Source organism: Chrysemys picta, chromosome 4 (genome assembly GCF_011386835.1).
Source record: "Chrysemys picta bellii isolate R12L10 chromosome 4, ASM1138683v2, whole genome shotgun sequence".
Taxonomy (NCBI): domain Eukaryota; kingdom Metazoa; phylum Chordata; order Testudines; family Emydidae; genus Chrysemys; species Chrysemys picta.
The window spans coordinates 5,111,958-5,127,092 of NC_088794.1; the positions used below are offsets into that span (position 1 = coordinate 5,111,958).

General features: G+C 45.5%; 1 protein-coding gene across 1 annotated transcript; it reads left to right on the plus strand.

Moving 5' to 3' along the window:
- The first annotated feature begins 7,407 nt into the window (after positions 1–7,407).
- LOC135983473 (olfactory receptor 5AR1-like) lies at positions 7,408–8,680 on the plus strand. The gene has a single exon (XM_065595778.1). The coding sequence runs from the start codon at positions 7,442–7,444 to the stop codon at positions 8,378–8,380; it is 939 nt and encodes a 312-aa protein (XP_065451850.1). The 5' UTR covers positions 7,408–7,441; the 3' UTR covers positions 8,381–8,680.
- Positions 8,681–15,135: the final 6,455 nt, after the last annotated feature.

The following is a 15,135-nucleotide window of genomic DNA, read 5'->3' on the forward strand; positions in this document are numbered from 1 at the left end:
CGGAACCCCCGGTCGGCAGTGGCTGAGAGTGGCCGGTGGCCGGGACCCTGGCTGGCAGGAGCCGTCGCATGGAACCCCAGACCGGCAGCGGGCTGAGCCGCTCTGCCTGCCACTGGTCTGGGGTTCTGTCCACCGGCTCTGCTCAGCCCGCTGCCGGTCTGGGGTTCCAGCCGCCCAGCTCCTGCCAGCAGGGTCTGGGTTTACGGTCCTGCTCAGCCCTCCTGCCGGCCTGGGGTACCGGCAGCCAGCCCTGGGCTCTGCTCCTGGCCTGGTCCCAGCGCTCTGCAGCCCTTATCAAAAGTTACACTACAATTAGCTTAAAAACTTTGTATATTACAGGAATCGTTAAAACATGTGTAATGTTAATAAATAGGTTTGATGAAACAAAGTATTTGTACTTATGTGCCTGTGCTTAATTTGTGTTTTCTATGATTTACCTTCTAAAAAAATCTCGCATGACTTGCACCCCCAGAAAGGGCCAGGGGGTGCGGGCACACCAGGTTAAGAACCACTGCACTAAACTGATAAGATCTGCATTTCAATTTAATTTTAAATGGAGCTTCTTAAACATTTTAAAAACCTTGTTTACTTTACATACAGCAATAGATTAGTTAGAGAGAGAGACCTTCTAAAAACGCTAAAATGCATTACCAGCACGCAAAACCTTAAATTAGAGTGAATAAATGAAGACTCAGCACATCACTTCTGAAAGGCTACTGACCCCTGCAATAGGCATTATTATTATTAATTTATTTATTTAATTGTTTTATTTATTAATTAAGTGTTTTTAAAGCGTGAGCTGGGCCCTCTAATAATGACAGTGACTGAAAAATCATTTATATTTCATAATAATAATGTGTGTGTGCTTATTATTTGCCTTCTAGTTTTTGAATATTTGAGTTATTCAAACCAGTGAATATTTGGGTGAACTCTGGTCATGTTTAGAAGATTTCATTACAGGGTCTTACCTAGAGTTAAGGGCATGCCCCAATGAGCCACTTTGGGCCATTTCATCTCTGCCTTATACAATACTAGTCCACTTATTTCGTAAAACCTTCTACTTACTCACCAACAGCCCTTTCTGTTTCATCGAAGGCCACATATAATTTACATCTGATAGTTGCCTGCTCGTCTATGCTAAAAGCTTTGTATGGGTTTGTTCTTCTCAGATTTCTAAGGATCACCTGACAAAATTACATACAAACAAAGCATCATCATTAGAAGTAAGTTACGCCTACTGAGAGTTTGGTCCCATACATACGTCATGACAAAAATGACAAACACAAGCATGGTGTTGAGACTATTGCATTAACTTGATAAATGTTATCTGCAGGGCCGGTGCAACCCATTAGGTGACCTAGGCTGTCGCCTAGGACGCTAACATTTGGGGGGTCCCTGGATGATCGAGATACAAAAGGAGCACTTAAAGACAATAAAGTCATTGTGGAGAAAGTAAATGAATTCTTTGCTTCAGTCTTCACAGCTGAGGATGTTAGGGAGATTCCCAAACCTGAGCCATCCTTTCTAGGTGACAAATCTGAGGAACTATCACAGATTGAAGTGTCACTAGAGGTGGTCTTGGAATTAATTGATAAACTTAACAGTAACAAGCCACTGAGACCAGATGGCATTCACCCAAGAGTTCTGAAAGATTTCAAAAGTGAAATTGCAGAACTATTAACTATGGTTTGTAACCTCTCCTTTAAATCGGCTTCTGTACCCAGTGTCTGGAAGATAGCTAATGTAATGCTAACATTTAAAAAGGGCTCTAGAGGTGATCCCAGCAATTACAGACCAGTAAGTCTAATATCAGTACCGAGCAAATTAGTTGAAACAATAGTAGAGAATAAAATTGTCAGACACATAGAAGAAGATAAATTGTTGGGCAAAAGTCAACATGGTTTCTGTAAAGGGAAATCATGTCTTACTAATCTATTACAGTTCTTTGAAGGGGTCAACAAACAAGTGGACAAGGGGAATCCAGTGGACATAGATTTCCAGAAAGCCCTTGACAAGGTCCCTCACCAAAGGCTCTTACATAAAGTAACTTGTCATGGGATAAGAGGGAACGTCCTTTCATGGATTGAGAACTGGTTAAAAGACAGGGAACAAAGGGTAGGAATCAATGGTAAATTTTCAGAATGGAGAAGGGAAACTAGTGGTGTTCCCCACGGGTCAGTCCTAGGACCAATCCTATTCATATTATTCATAAATGATCTGGAGAAAGGGGTAAACAGTGAGGTGGCAAAGTTTGCAGATGATACTAAATTGCTCAAGATAGTGAAGACCAAAGCAGACTGTGAAGAATTTCAAAAAGATTGGGCAACAAATTGGCAAATGAAATATAATGTGGATAAATGTAAAGTAATGCACATTGGAAAAAATAACCCCAACTATACATACTATATGATGGGGGCTAATTTAACTACAACTAATCAGGAAAGAGATCTTGGAGTCATTGTGGATAGTTCTCGGAAGACGTCCACGCAGTGTGCAGCAGCAGTCCAAAAAACAAAGAGGATGTTAGGAATCATTAAAAAATAGAGAGAGACAATAAGATGGAGAATGTTATTGCCCTTATATAAATCCATGATACGCCCACATCTTGAATACTGTGAACCGATGTGGTCTCCTTATCTCAAAAAAGATATACTGGCATTAGAAAAGGTTCAGAGAAGGGCAACTAAAATGATTAGGGGTTTGGCAATATGAGGAGAGATTAAAGAAGCTAGGACTTTTCAGCTTGGAAAAGAAGAGACTAAACGGGGATATGATAGAGCTATATAAAATCATGAGTGGTGTGGAGAAAGTGAATAAGGAAAAGTTATTTACTTGTTCCCATAATAGAAGAACTAGAGGTCACCAAATGAAATTAATGGGCAGCAGGTATAAAACAAATAAAAGGAAGTTCTTCTTCACACAGCGCACAGTCAACTACTGGAAGTCCTTGCCTAAGGAGATTGTGAAGGCTAGGACTATAACACGGTTTAAAAGAGAACTAGATAAATTCATGGAGGTTAAGTCCATTAATGGCTGTTAGCCAGGACGGGTAAGGAATGGTGTCCCTAGCCTCTGTTTGTCAGAGGGTGGAGACGGATGGCAGGAGAGAGATCACTTGATCCTTACCTGTTAGGTTCACTCCCGCTGGGGCACTGGCATTGGCAACTGTCGGTAGACAGAATACTGGGCTGGATGGACCTTTGTTCTGACCCAGTATGGCCATTCTTATGTTCTTAAGGTAATGCTGCATTTGTGATGACATGAGGTACATGGATCTGATAGCAAGATTGAAGCCTGAACAATTTTAAGGGGATTAACTGGCAGTCTGAGTGAGAAAATCCCTAGATGGGAGCTGAAATGGTTCAAAGAGAAAGCACTTCTGGAAAAGCCATTTTGTCAGGGTGAGATATTCAGAAGTGCCTAAGGGAATGACCAGTACAAGTTGCAGGGAAAGTATTATCTGCATTTTACATAGTGAGGAATTGAGGCATAGACGGTAGTGCTCAAATTTTTTTAAAAGAGCTTTAACGTTGAGTGCCCATATTTAAACACCTGGGCTGACGTCATAAGTGCCTGAGTGACATTTTCAGCCATTTTCAACGTGGCTGTAGCTCTCAAGAGTCTAAAACCAGAGCCCTGCGTGGATACAAAATTTGTAACCGCATCCGAGCTGCAATCCGCCAAAAAGATCCATGGATATAAAGTGAATATCCACAGATTTGCAGGGCTCTAGATACAAAGTTTGTGTCTGCATCAGGTCCCTGATCCACAGAAATGGTCTGCAGTTATAAAACAGATATCTGTGGATTTGCAGGGCTCTAATTAAAGGAACCAGATACGAATCTATTTTCCAATATGTGTCACTTTTTGCACCTTCTGAGGTGAGTTACCCCATGAGCATCTGATCAGGATTTGGGGGATCGGAGGGGAGGAATGGGCCAGTTCTCTTTGAAACAAAGAAAAGGGAAATAAAGAAAACACCCCGAAGTTGGAGCAATAACTGGACACAACACATCTTTGTGTGGTTATCCCTAGGGGACGTGAAGGTTTTAATGATCCCATCTGTGTCTACCCTGAACTGCAGAACTCTGGGGCTCTCCAAGGATTCCATCCCCAAATGGCACTGAAAAACGTCTATAAACATGGCTTCCAAACACAATCCGCTTTGCAGTCAAGAATAACAGACGTCTCCCTCCTGCAGGTAGGTTTAATTGCTCTGGTTCTGATGAAAGTGAAATAAATATTTTCTTTTGGTTCTGGCAATTTGAATTAATTCTGTTTCAGAGCCAAATCTCATGGAGATCAGATTATTGACTCCAGAGGTCCTGACTTTTCTAAGAAGGCTGCATCCTCAGCTGGTGTCAGTTGCCTAACTCCACTAAAGCCAATTTTCCATTTACATGTGCTGACGATCTGGCTTGTTAGAGCAGAGCAGTAGCTCTGCTCTAGAAAAGGTTGAGACTCACTTTCCATTGCCTCTAAAATCCACAGCCTTACTCAGACTGTCTTGAAATCAGCTGATCCTCATGGATGTCCAAGGTAGGATTAATGGACTAAGTTTGGAGTCATGTATGCACGGGAACAGCCCCTTGAAAAATCACGGGATATTAGAATTGTACAGTTCTCATCATGTTATTTTGTGAAAGCCCTGGGCACAATAGTCCTCTGGTTCTCCCCAGACATATGACAAGGAGGAAGGTGGAGAGGAGAGCTGAATTGCGTGTGTGCGCATGTGGTGGGAAGGAAAGCTTGGAGCAGCCAGGGCTTTTGGGGCAGGTCACAGCAATGGATGTGGTGGAGGGCTGGGCATCAGAGCAGGGGTAGAGGCATGTGTGTGGGGGGGGGGTGTCCACTTTCCAAACACTAGGGCTTTGAAAACCGAGTTCGATGACTAGAGCTCTGAAGAAGAACTGGCTTTTGAACAATTCAGGGTTTTTATTTTCCTGTGATCCCTTGATGTATAACGGAATGTCCTCAAAGGGGCCTTTGCTTTCTGGGAGCTCAGAGACACTGAGAGCAGAAACTCAAGTGGCATAACTGGTGGGAAGGGAAGTCGAGCCACCTGTGTCCTTCTGCACGCATAACCCCCTCCCATTCCCCACAATTATTCCCCAGGACTGTTCCACTAGGTGGAGGGAGGGAGCTCTTCTTCCCTCCACTTTTCCTGGGTCAAGGGAAGGAACCCCAAACTCCACTCCTTCTCCACACTGCAGTGGGAAAGGGGTAGGCTCACCCTTCCCTTGGTGTGTTTGCTTCCAGGGGAAGGGGGAGGCCAGAACAGAACTGGGGAGCGTGGGGAAGAAAGGAGAGCATCAGAGCTCGACAGTGGGAAGTCTAGGGGAGCTTCTACTCTTCCTCCCTGCTAAAAAAAAAAAAAAAAAAAAAACTCCTCACAGCCAAGCTCTCTAATTATGTCCCCTCTTCAAACAATTGCCCCCACTGACTCCGTGTTAATCCTTGTGCTTGTCCTGCATCCTTGAGCTGCCAGGGGATTGGAGGACTGGTCTGATCTGTACAGACAGAGAAACAGGAGACAAGGAGATGATGTAAAGATTGGCAAGAATTACCATGGTCACAGAAGGCAGTAGCTGAATGTCAGCCCCTTCACTAAGGAGCAGTGGTTGAGGAGAGCTGGGCTGTGGAACATGGGGATGTCAAAACATTATTTGGCCAGAGAGAGCGAGTGGTTAAGGTACCCATCTCATGGGCAGGAGACCCTGCGTCCCAGCCCCCTTCGCCAATCATTCTTTCTTTATCCACACTGGAACAGCTTCAACAGGAGAAACATGATATTCCAGAGGCCAGAGCACTCTCCAGAGGTGGGAGAAACCTGTTTAAATCCTTTCTTCCCTCTCTGCCAGGGATGGGGAATGGAACCTGGGTCTCCCACATCCCAGGCAAGTTCTCTAACCACTGGGCCAAAAGTTATCAAGGGGGCAACAGCACCACAGCTTCCTCCTTCCGCCATTTTGTGCAGAACGGGGCCGGTGTCTAATTCATTCCCTCAAGAAACTGCTACTAAGCCAGGAGAGGGGTACCTGTGTGTGGATTGCTAGGAGAGAGAGTCACATACATCCAGGTGGAAGGGAGGTGACTATCTGTGAGGAAGGGGCAGTGCTTAGCAAATCAGTGGGTCCCATTGGCAAGCTTAGGGGACTCCCCACCTGGCATCAGGCGGGCTGTTGTGGAATGCATTTGAAGGTGCCGATCTGTCCCCATTCATTCTACAGGGAGATTGTAGAAGCGCCTTCACTGGAGGTTTTCAAAAGGAGGCTAGAGAGTCATCTACCTTGGATGGTTTGGGCACAACAAATCCTGCCTCGTGGCAGGAAGTGAGACTCGATGACCCTTGCAGTCCCTTCGACCGCTATGGTTCTGTGATTCTACAGGGAGGTACCTAACTCGGCTTTCTGGACTGCAGTGCTGTGCTTGTTTTTGTTTAGGTACCTAAAAGGTAGATGCCATGATGCTCGGAGCTGCACTGCCTGAGTCCCTTAAACACAGCGGGCCAGATGATCATCCCCACAGACATGCTGAATAGAATCATATCCCACCATTGCTCCCGTTGATGTGAATAGCACCACCGCCCGGCTGGGGTAAGTTTGCTGCTCAAGTGAGAAAAGGTATCGGATCGGGTGCTCGGAGTGAAGGAACTTTTTTTGGTTTCTTCTTCAGAAAGGCCGGGCTGTAAACCTGGGCTTGTGATAAACAGGGCCGTGCAGCTTTAATAGCTGAGTCACCGTGGTAATGTGAGGAGTGGAACCGGAGAAAGAGGGTCAGTTTTCTGGAGGGACCTACTTCATTGTGACGTCAGGAGCTCAGGAGTGCGAACAGGGGTCAGGCTCCTTGTGCACAAATGCTAGAGGTTCTGCATAGAACGCTGGGTCGCCTGAGGAAACTGAATAAAGGTCTCTTTCCTGCCACTCCCTGCTTGCCCACACCCCTTATTGCTAATGAAACAACTAGGCTGGCTCCATAACAGAAAGTGCAAAAGCACCCATGCCTCAGAGACATTCACACACCAAGTAGTACTTTGCCATGCAAAACGTCTCATTGCTCCGTGGTCGCACTAACTGATGTGGGTGATTGGATCAGAATCTGAGCCTGGAAACGACATTATGCAGGTGGGTGCGTTGTCCGCAGCAAAGATTGAACTTGTCCCTGTGGCTTCAAGAGTATGAGCCACCACTCCCTGAGCTAGAAAACCTAGCATGAAGCCAGTGCTGGACTCTGAACACTCCATGTAGTTCAGGGAGTAGAGGGAAACAGATCTTCATGGTGGGTTGGAGGCTTCTGGAATCCGGAGATGGATCCACTGCCTAGAGTTTATGCTTTGTTGAAAGTGACAGAGTTTGAGGTGTTTGCATTCAGCCCTCATTTGTCTCTTCTTTCAGTGTACACCTCACTTTCTCACCTGCAGTGGAGAGTGCGTCTGGGATAAATGGCGGAGAGGAATCACACCGCAGTGACTGAGTTCATCTTGGTGGGATTCACACAAGACCCGAAGCTGCAGGTCATCCTCCTTGTGTTGTTTCTGTTGATCTACCTGCTGATCCTAGTGGAGAACCTCACCTTGGTCACCTTAATCAGGATTGACTCCCGGCTTCACACCCCCATGTACTTTTTCATCAGCAACCTGGCCCTCTTAAATGTCGGATACGCCACCATTATCACTTCCAGCATACTGATTACTTTAGTATCAGCAAGAAAAGTCATTTTGTTCTCTGGGTGTGCTCTGCAATTCTTCTTCTTATGCATCGCATTGTCCTGTGAATGCTACCTCTTGGGTGCCATGGCATACGATCGCTTCACAGCCATCTGCAACCCATTGCTCTACACCATCATCATGTCTAAGCGGTTCTGTGTGCTGCTGGTGCTGGGATCGTACCTAGTGGGCTGTGTTAATGCAATTGTTCAAAGTATATTTATATTCCGTTTGTCCTTCTGCAACTCAAACGTCATCAACCATTTCTTCTGTGACGTGCCCCCCCTCCTGAAGTTGTCCTGCACTGACACCCGCATCACAGACATTGTTCATTTCACCTGTACTGCTGTGGTGGTAACACCTACTATCTTGATCATCCTCATCTCCTACATATACATTGTGGTCGCTATCCTAAGGATCAATTCTGCCCTGGGCCAACGCAAAGCCTTCTCCACCTGCGCCTCCCACCTGACGGCTGTCACCATCTTCTATGGAACGGGCTCTTTCATGTATTTACGGCCCAGTTCAAAGTACCTCATGGATCAGGACAAAATCATTTCTTTGTTTTATACCCTGATGATCCCCCTGTTGAACCCCCTGATCTACAGCCTGAGGAACATGGAGGTGAAAAAGGCCTTTACGAGGATGTTAGACCGGAAGATTTATTCTCAGTGAATTTAAATGTTGGGAATGGGTTTTTAACAGTAAATGGGAGTGAAAGGGGGGAGTGAGTTCTTTACATCATTATCTTGGTTTTTGTGGATAACCAACCATGTGCATCTTGCACCAAAAAGAACTAAGGGGCAGGTTTTCCAAGGAGATCTGCACCAAACAACTATGATTTAGCATCTCATGAAGTAGCCAGCTTCTCAGAGCTGCACAACTCCCAGTTAGGAACCATTTTATGGTAAGGTTGCATTGCCATCCTCAAGTGTAGGGCAGGCTGGTCTCATGGTTCAGGCACAGGCTGAGACATAGAAAACCTGGGTTCAATTTCTTGGTCTACAATGGACTTCCTGTGTGACCTTGGGCAAGTCACTTAGCCTCTGTATGCCTCAGTTCTCCATCCTTACAACGGGAATCGTGGCACTGCCCAGTCTCCCAGGGGTGCTGAGAGGGGAGATACGTTAAAGAAAAAAAGACAGTAAAGTGCTCGGAGAGCTGCTGATGTAAGCGATAGGCATTATTTATTTATTTATTTATTGTTTTTAAAGCATGAGCTGGGCCCTCTAATAATGAGGATGGCTGAAAAATCATTTATGTTTCATAATAATAATAATGGTTTGTGTGTGCTTATTAATTGCCTTCTGGGTTTTAACTATTTGAGTTATTCGAACGAGTGAATATTTGGGTGAACTCTGGTCATGTTTAGAAGATTTCATTACAGGGTCTTACCTAGAGTTAAGGGCATGCCCCAATGAGCCACTTTGGGCCATTTCATCTCTGCCTTATACAATATTAGTCCACTTATTTTGTAAAACCTTCTACTTACTCACCAACAGGCTTTTCTGTTTCATGGATAGCTACATATAATTTACATCCGACAGTTGCCTGGTCGTTTATGCTAAAAGCTTTCTATGGGTTTGTTCTTCTCCGGTTTCTAAGGATCACCTGACAAAATTACATACAAACAAAGCCACATCATTAGAAATAAGTTACGCCTACTGAGAATTTGGTCCCATACATACGTCGGTGACTAACATGACAAACACAGGCATGATGTTGAGACTATTGCATAAACTTTATAAATGTTATCTGTGTGTCGGTGAGCAAAAACTCAGGAAACATCATAGACTGTCATTATTTAGAGGTGCCCAGAAAATATTCATAGCCCTTCGTATTCAATAAGTGTTATATGTATTTGTGAGTTCTGGTTTCGCTGGGTGGGTTTCCCATGGAATCTGGTATCACTAGGGGGTGAGTAATGCAAAACCTAGCCTTTGAAGCTGAGGGGCCCTTGTTTTGATCCAGCAAACTGGCATGAGCAGGGGGCAAAACCTAGCTGGAGGGATTTTAAGACTGGAACCTGCCAGGACTCCATGTGGAAGGTGGTTGGCACTTGGGAAGCCAAATGTGCATTTTTTAGAACCTTTTATGGTTTTATGATATGTTTTCTCTGTGATGCACCATTGCCAGTTGTTATTGCCAGCTAAAGTGAGAAAAGATAACATTGTTTTTCAGGCATGGCAGATACCTTTCCGCATACCAGAAGGGCACAAGACACCACTGGGCAAACTTAACTCTGCATTAACAAAGGTTTGGGAAATTAATTTAGCCCAATTTTACAGCTAAATATTGAGTGTGGAATTTTCGAACTGCCTAAATAAAAAGCACTCACTCCCTATTGTTTTTAGCTGGATACTTAACTCCTAAAACCATAATGCTCTTCAATGCGACTTTCTTTTGGAAACTGTTTGATCTTGGTTTCAGAGGGGTAGCCGTGTTAGTCTGTATCAGCAAAAACAATGAGGAGTTGCATCTTGTGGCACCTTAGAGCAGGGGTGGGCAAACTTTTTAGCCCGAGGGCCACATCTGGGTTGGAAAATTGCATGCAGGGTCATCAATGTAGGGCTGGGGCAGGCGATTGTGGGTGTGGGGTTTGGGAGAGGGTGGGGTATGCAGGAAGGGGCTCAAGGCAAGGGGTTGGGGTGCAGGAGGGGTGCAGGGTGTATGAGGGGCTCAGGGCAAGGGGTTGAGGGGCAGGAGAGGTGCTGCAGGGGGTTGGGGTGTGGCCTCCAGCCCAGTGCAACTTACTCCGGGGTGCCTGCCTATCCTGGCCCCGCACTGCTCCCGGAAGTGGCCGGCACCATGTCCCTGTGGCCCCTGCGGTGGAGGGGGGCAGAGGGCTCTCTGCGCTGCCCTCGCCTGCAGGTACCTCCCCCGAAGTTCCCATTGGCCGAAGTTCCCATTGGCCACAGTTCCCCGAAAAACAAAAGTTTGCTGCAAGAAGTGCCTGTGTGAACGACCGTGTTGTCGGCAGAAGCACTCTATGGGGGGCATCAGTGGTTTGTGCTGGATGGGGGCGTTGGAACAAGTTCATTCATATTCATAGGGAATATATATTTAACATACACACAGAGAGGAAACAAATGTCTGAATGACTTTTATATTAGATTAAGGAAAACAAGAGAATAAGAAAGAACGAATGTAAGTCCTCAGGCAAAAGCACAGTGTGTGCGTGTCTGTATCCTCAGTCACGTGATGCATCACCTCTGCCTTACAAAATAGCCGCTGCCTCTGCAGACAGCAGATTTCTTGATAACGGGATCGTCAGGCGAGGGAACAAGGGGGAGTTCATCTCTCACTCTTCGGCATCAGTGCCCAGGCTGCCTACCAGGGTCCCAGCGAGAGACAGTTATCACACTATGGTTTCTTGGGTGGATGGGGTGGGGATATAAATACCTGAACATTAGGAATTTCTGGGATCATCAAAGAAGCTTGAGGGAATTCGGAGCCCAAATCTCCACTGGAATTCAATGGAAGTTGGTTTCTACGTCTGTTAGCTGAGCACAACTGAGACCAGCAACTTAACTTTCAAGAGAACATCTTCCCTGGGAGGAGGGGGCAAGGATTAAGCCTCCATAGATTCTGCAGAGGAGCTTTGTTGAGGGCTAGCAGGCCTAGTGGTCAGGCTGCTGCCAAACCGTCTCTCTGAGTTTTGGGATGGGTTTTCTGGGCAGCCTGGGGGGCCCAGCAGCCGAGTTACAGTTCATCACCTCCCTCCCACCCCAGAGCCCTCTTGGGGGTCTCAGGTGGCTGAAGGAGAAGGAAAGGGTAGGGGGATCTGGGCTCTCCCTCTCCACCAGTTCCTGGCCCAGGGCCCAAATGGGTAGAGGTGAGGGATGGGTCAGTCCTTTCAGACTCTGACTCCAGATCCGCCTCTCCTGAGCTGCTCCCTGCCTTTCCTGTTTTCCCTTCAGTTTGGGGCATGGCCCCAACCCTCTGTTTACACAGTCTCAGTATTTCAAAGCTTAGCTTGGTACAGGGGAGGCTTCCAGTTTTTCCCCCTGGTCAGGCCCCCCGACCTCCCAGCTGAATTGGACTCCCAGTCCTGGTCCTTCCCCTGTAGATTGCTCTGTCCCGGGTACATCCTGTCTTCCTTCTTCCAGCCGGCCTTGTCTTGTCTTGTCTTTCCCTCACCCAGCCAGCAGAGCTCCCTTTTAAGCAGGTCCTCTGTAGAGAGCATACTGGACATCTGTCAAGGGGCAGGGCTTTCTTGATCCAATATTTCTCCAACACTCCTTTACCGGTAGTGTGTAGGATGTAAACCTCCTCACAGATGCATAGACTGTAAGGCCAGAAGGGATGACCTCCTGTATACACAGACCTTGTGTGACCTCCTGTACACACAGGCTGCAAAATTATTCCCACAAACTGGATTAAAGCATGTCTTTCAGAAAGAGCTAATCTCGTTTTTAAAACTCCAAGTGCTGGTGAGCCTACCATAGAGTTGCCAACCCTTCAGGATTGTCCTGGAGTCTCCAGGAATTAAAGATAAATCTTTAATTAAAGTTTAGGTCATGTGATGATACCTACAAAAATAGTCCAACCAAAAGTAGCAACCCCAATCCACCAACTCCCCAGGGAATCTGTTCCAATCTTTGAAGACCCTCACTTCTAGGGAATTGCATCCTATTTCAAGCTTGAATTTGTTTAACTTCAACTTCCAGCCACTGGAATATAAAATCATAGACTATCAGGGTTGGAAGAGACCTCAGGAGGTCATCTAGTCCAACCTCTTTCTCAAAGCAGGACCAGTCCCCAACTAAATCATCCCAGCCAGGGCTTTGTCAAGCCTGACCTTAAATCCTCTAAGGAAGGAGATTCCACCATCTCCCTAGGTACCCTTTCAAGTGCTTCACCACCCTCCTAGTGAAAAAGTTTTTTCCTAATATCCAACCTAAACCTCCCCCACTGCAACTTGAGACTATTGCTCCTTGTTCTGTCATCTGGTACCACTGAGAACAGTCTAGATCCATCCTCTTTGGAACCCCCCTTCAGGTAGTTGAAGGCTGCTATCAAATCCCCCCTCACTCTTCTCTTCTGCAGACTAAACAATCCCAGTTCCCTCAGCCTCTCCTCATAAGTCATGTGCTCCAGCCCCCTAATCATTTTTGTTGCCCTCCGCTGGATTCTTTCCAATTTTTCCACATCCTTCTTGTAGTGTCTGTGTCAGTATCAATAGACAATGATCAAGTCATCGCTCAACCTTCTCTGATAAGCTGAATAGACTGAGCAACATTACACTAGAATTCCACAGAATTTACTGCAGAGGACAAGAAGTTCATTGTCATAGTGAATAGAAAGGAGAGATCTGGTTATATCTGGGACTCTCTGCTGGTGCCTCAACCTGCCTGATTGCAGCCAGTCCTTGGTGGTTCCACATCACAATTTTGGTTGTTATGTGGAACATTATTCCTACAATAGTCCCTAGGGTGTAGGACTCATTCTCCATGGATGGCATCAGCCTCTTTATCTCTTTGTGGCTTTTTGACCTTCGTAGCTGCAAGGGTCCACACAATTTCTTTAGGTGTATTTATTCACAAGGCACCATTTCTAAGCACTGCCTCGCAAGCCATGCCCACTCAGTGTGGTGTACTGTCTCCCTCTAATGGTTGCTGGCTCGTATAGGATGATAAACCTGCTACACACTTGGCTAACCAAGGGGAGTCTTTTAGCTCAAGGAGTCGAGGCTCTTGAATTAAGATCCAGAAGTTCCCAATTTCCATTGCCAACAATGCACCCACGGGTATGGCATTACATCCCTGATATCCGAGAACAGCTGCCCATCAGCCCCTGCGTGAGACAGTGTTCTTCTAAAAATTGTTGAATTCTTTGTGAACTCGTAAATGCTGGGGGGAGCAACAGGGGATTACATCCCAAGCGGTGATCAAAACCCAATATAAACATCTCTAAGCACAGATCCTTCTGGAGTTTCTTTCCTGGTGCTACAGGTATGTTATCTGGTGATGGCTTTACGTGGAAATAAATAAACTAATAGATGCATTTTTAATGTCATGCAAAGGTATAGTGATCTACCTATCTGTCTGTCTAGCTATCGTTTCAATAATAGAGAGAAAGAAGGATATAAAAGGGCTGGCAGGAATTCCATTTCATAGGAAATTCTGACATTTCGAAATTTGTTTTCATTCCAAATTGGAAAATAAAAAGAAAAAAATCCTACAAAATGAAATTTGGGGGGGGGGGGAGGGGAATTGTTTCAGGCCAAGCAAAATGTTCCATTTCAATAAAATCAAACGGATTCATTCCAATTGCCACCTTTTTAATTTTAAGTTATGTTATAATAAAATACATTTGAAACTGGAAAAAAATGAAAAGAAAACTCAAGACATCCCCGTCTTCTCAATTTTTCCCCTTCAATTTTGACAAAACAGCATTTCCTCATGGAAAAATGTTCTATGGGAAATTTTTCCACTAGTTTTATATATATATATATATATATATATATATATATATATATTAGACTCAGGTCCAACAGTTTAGTTTATCAGCTATTTTCAGGGTGTCTCAATTCAGAAATCACTGCAGGAAAGCATCCTGCCTGCTCCTACATTCCCTCATTCCAGGAAAAATAAAAGCCTCCTGTTCCACAGATGAAATAGTATGAGTTGGAACATGGGAAAGGGCGACTATTTAAGATGTATGGATGCACTGCAGATGCCTAGTGGGAAGATGGTATTAGAAGTACAGTGCCTGGAAGTTGAGTGCCCAGAATATCTTGGTTGATGAGGTGAATCCTTCATAACAAGAATTTTTCCTTAAACACCCGGATTGTGATAGCACTCAGACTGGTGTAAACCCACTGTGTTGCCGCTGAAATCAACTGAGTTCCTCTGGATTTGCACTGTTGTTATGAAAGTTGTCTCTAGCACATTCATCGCCTTATTTCCCCTTTGAGATGGGCGAGAGAGAAGCAGATCGTTTTTACCCATCAGAGTATGATTTGGTTCAGAAAGTTGGATGGTTGGTCTTGCTGTGTCTCTAGGAATGGAACTGAGAATCGTTGAGTGCTGTCTAGCCGCTAAAAGGTTTTCAGCAATAGTTCAGAGGAACCAGTTGCTGCACCCTCATCAGCAATGATGAGCGCTGAATAAGTACGTTAGGGTACAGCGACACTGCAAAGAAAAACTCACGGCACAGAACCTCTGAGCCTGAGTTAACTGATTTGAGCTTGCGGGGCTAAAAAGGCTGGAGCCCAGGTTCTGAGACTTCCCCTCTTGCCAAGTTACAAAGCACAGACTCCAGCCTGAGCCCAAACTTCCACACCGCTCTTTTTAGCCCTGCAATCCAAGCCCTGTGAGCCTGAGTCCATTGACTCCAGGTCTTTTATTGCAGGTTAGATATTCTGAGTTACCCATTGCTTGCTAGCTAACTTTCCTAGTGTTGTAGCTGGGGTTTCCAGGAAAGCC

Excerpts from the sequence above, each read along its gene's own strand:
- LOC135983473 (XM_065595778.1), top strand. The coding sequence starts at position 7,442 with ATGGCGGAGAGGAATCACACCGCAGTGACTGAGTTCATCTTGGTGGGA.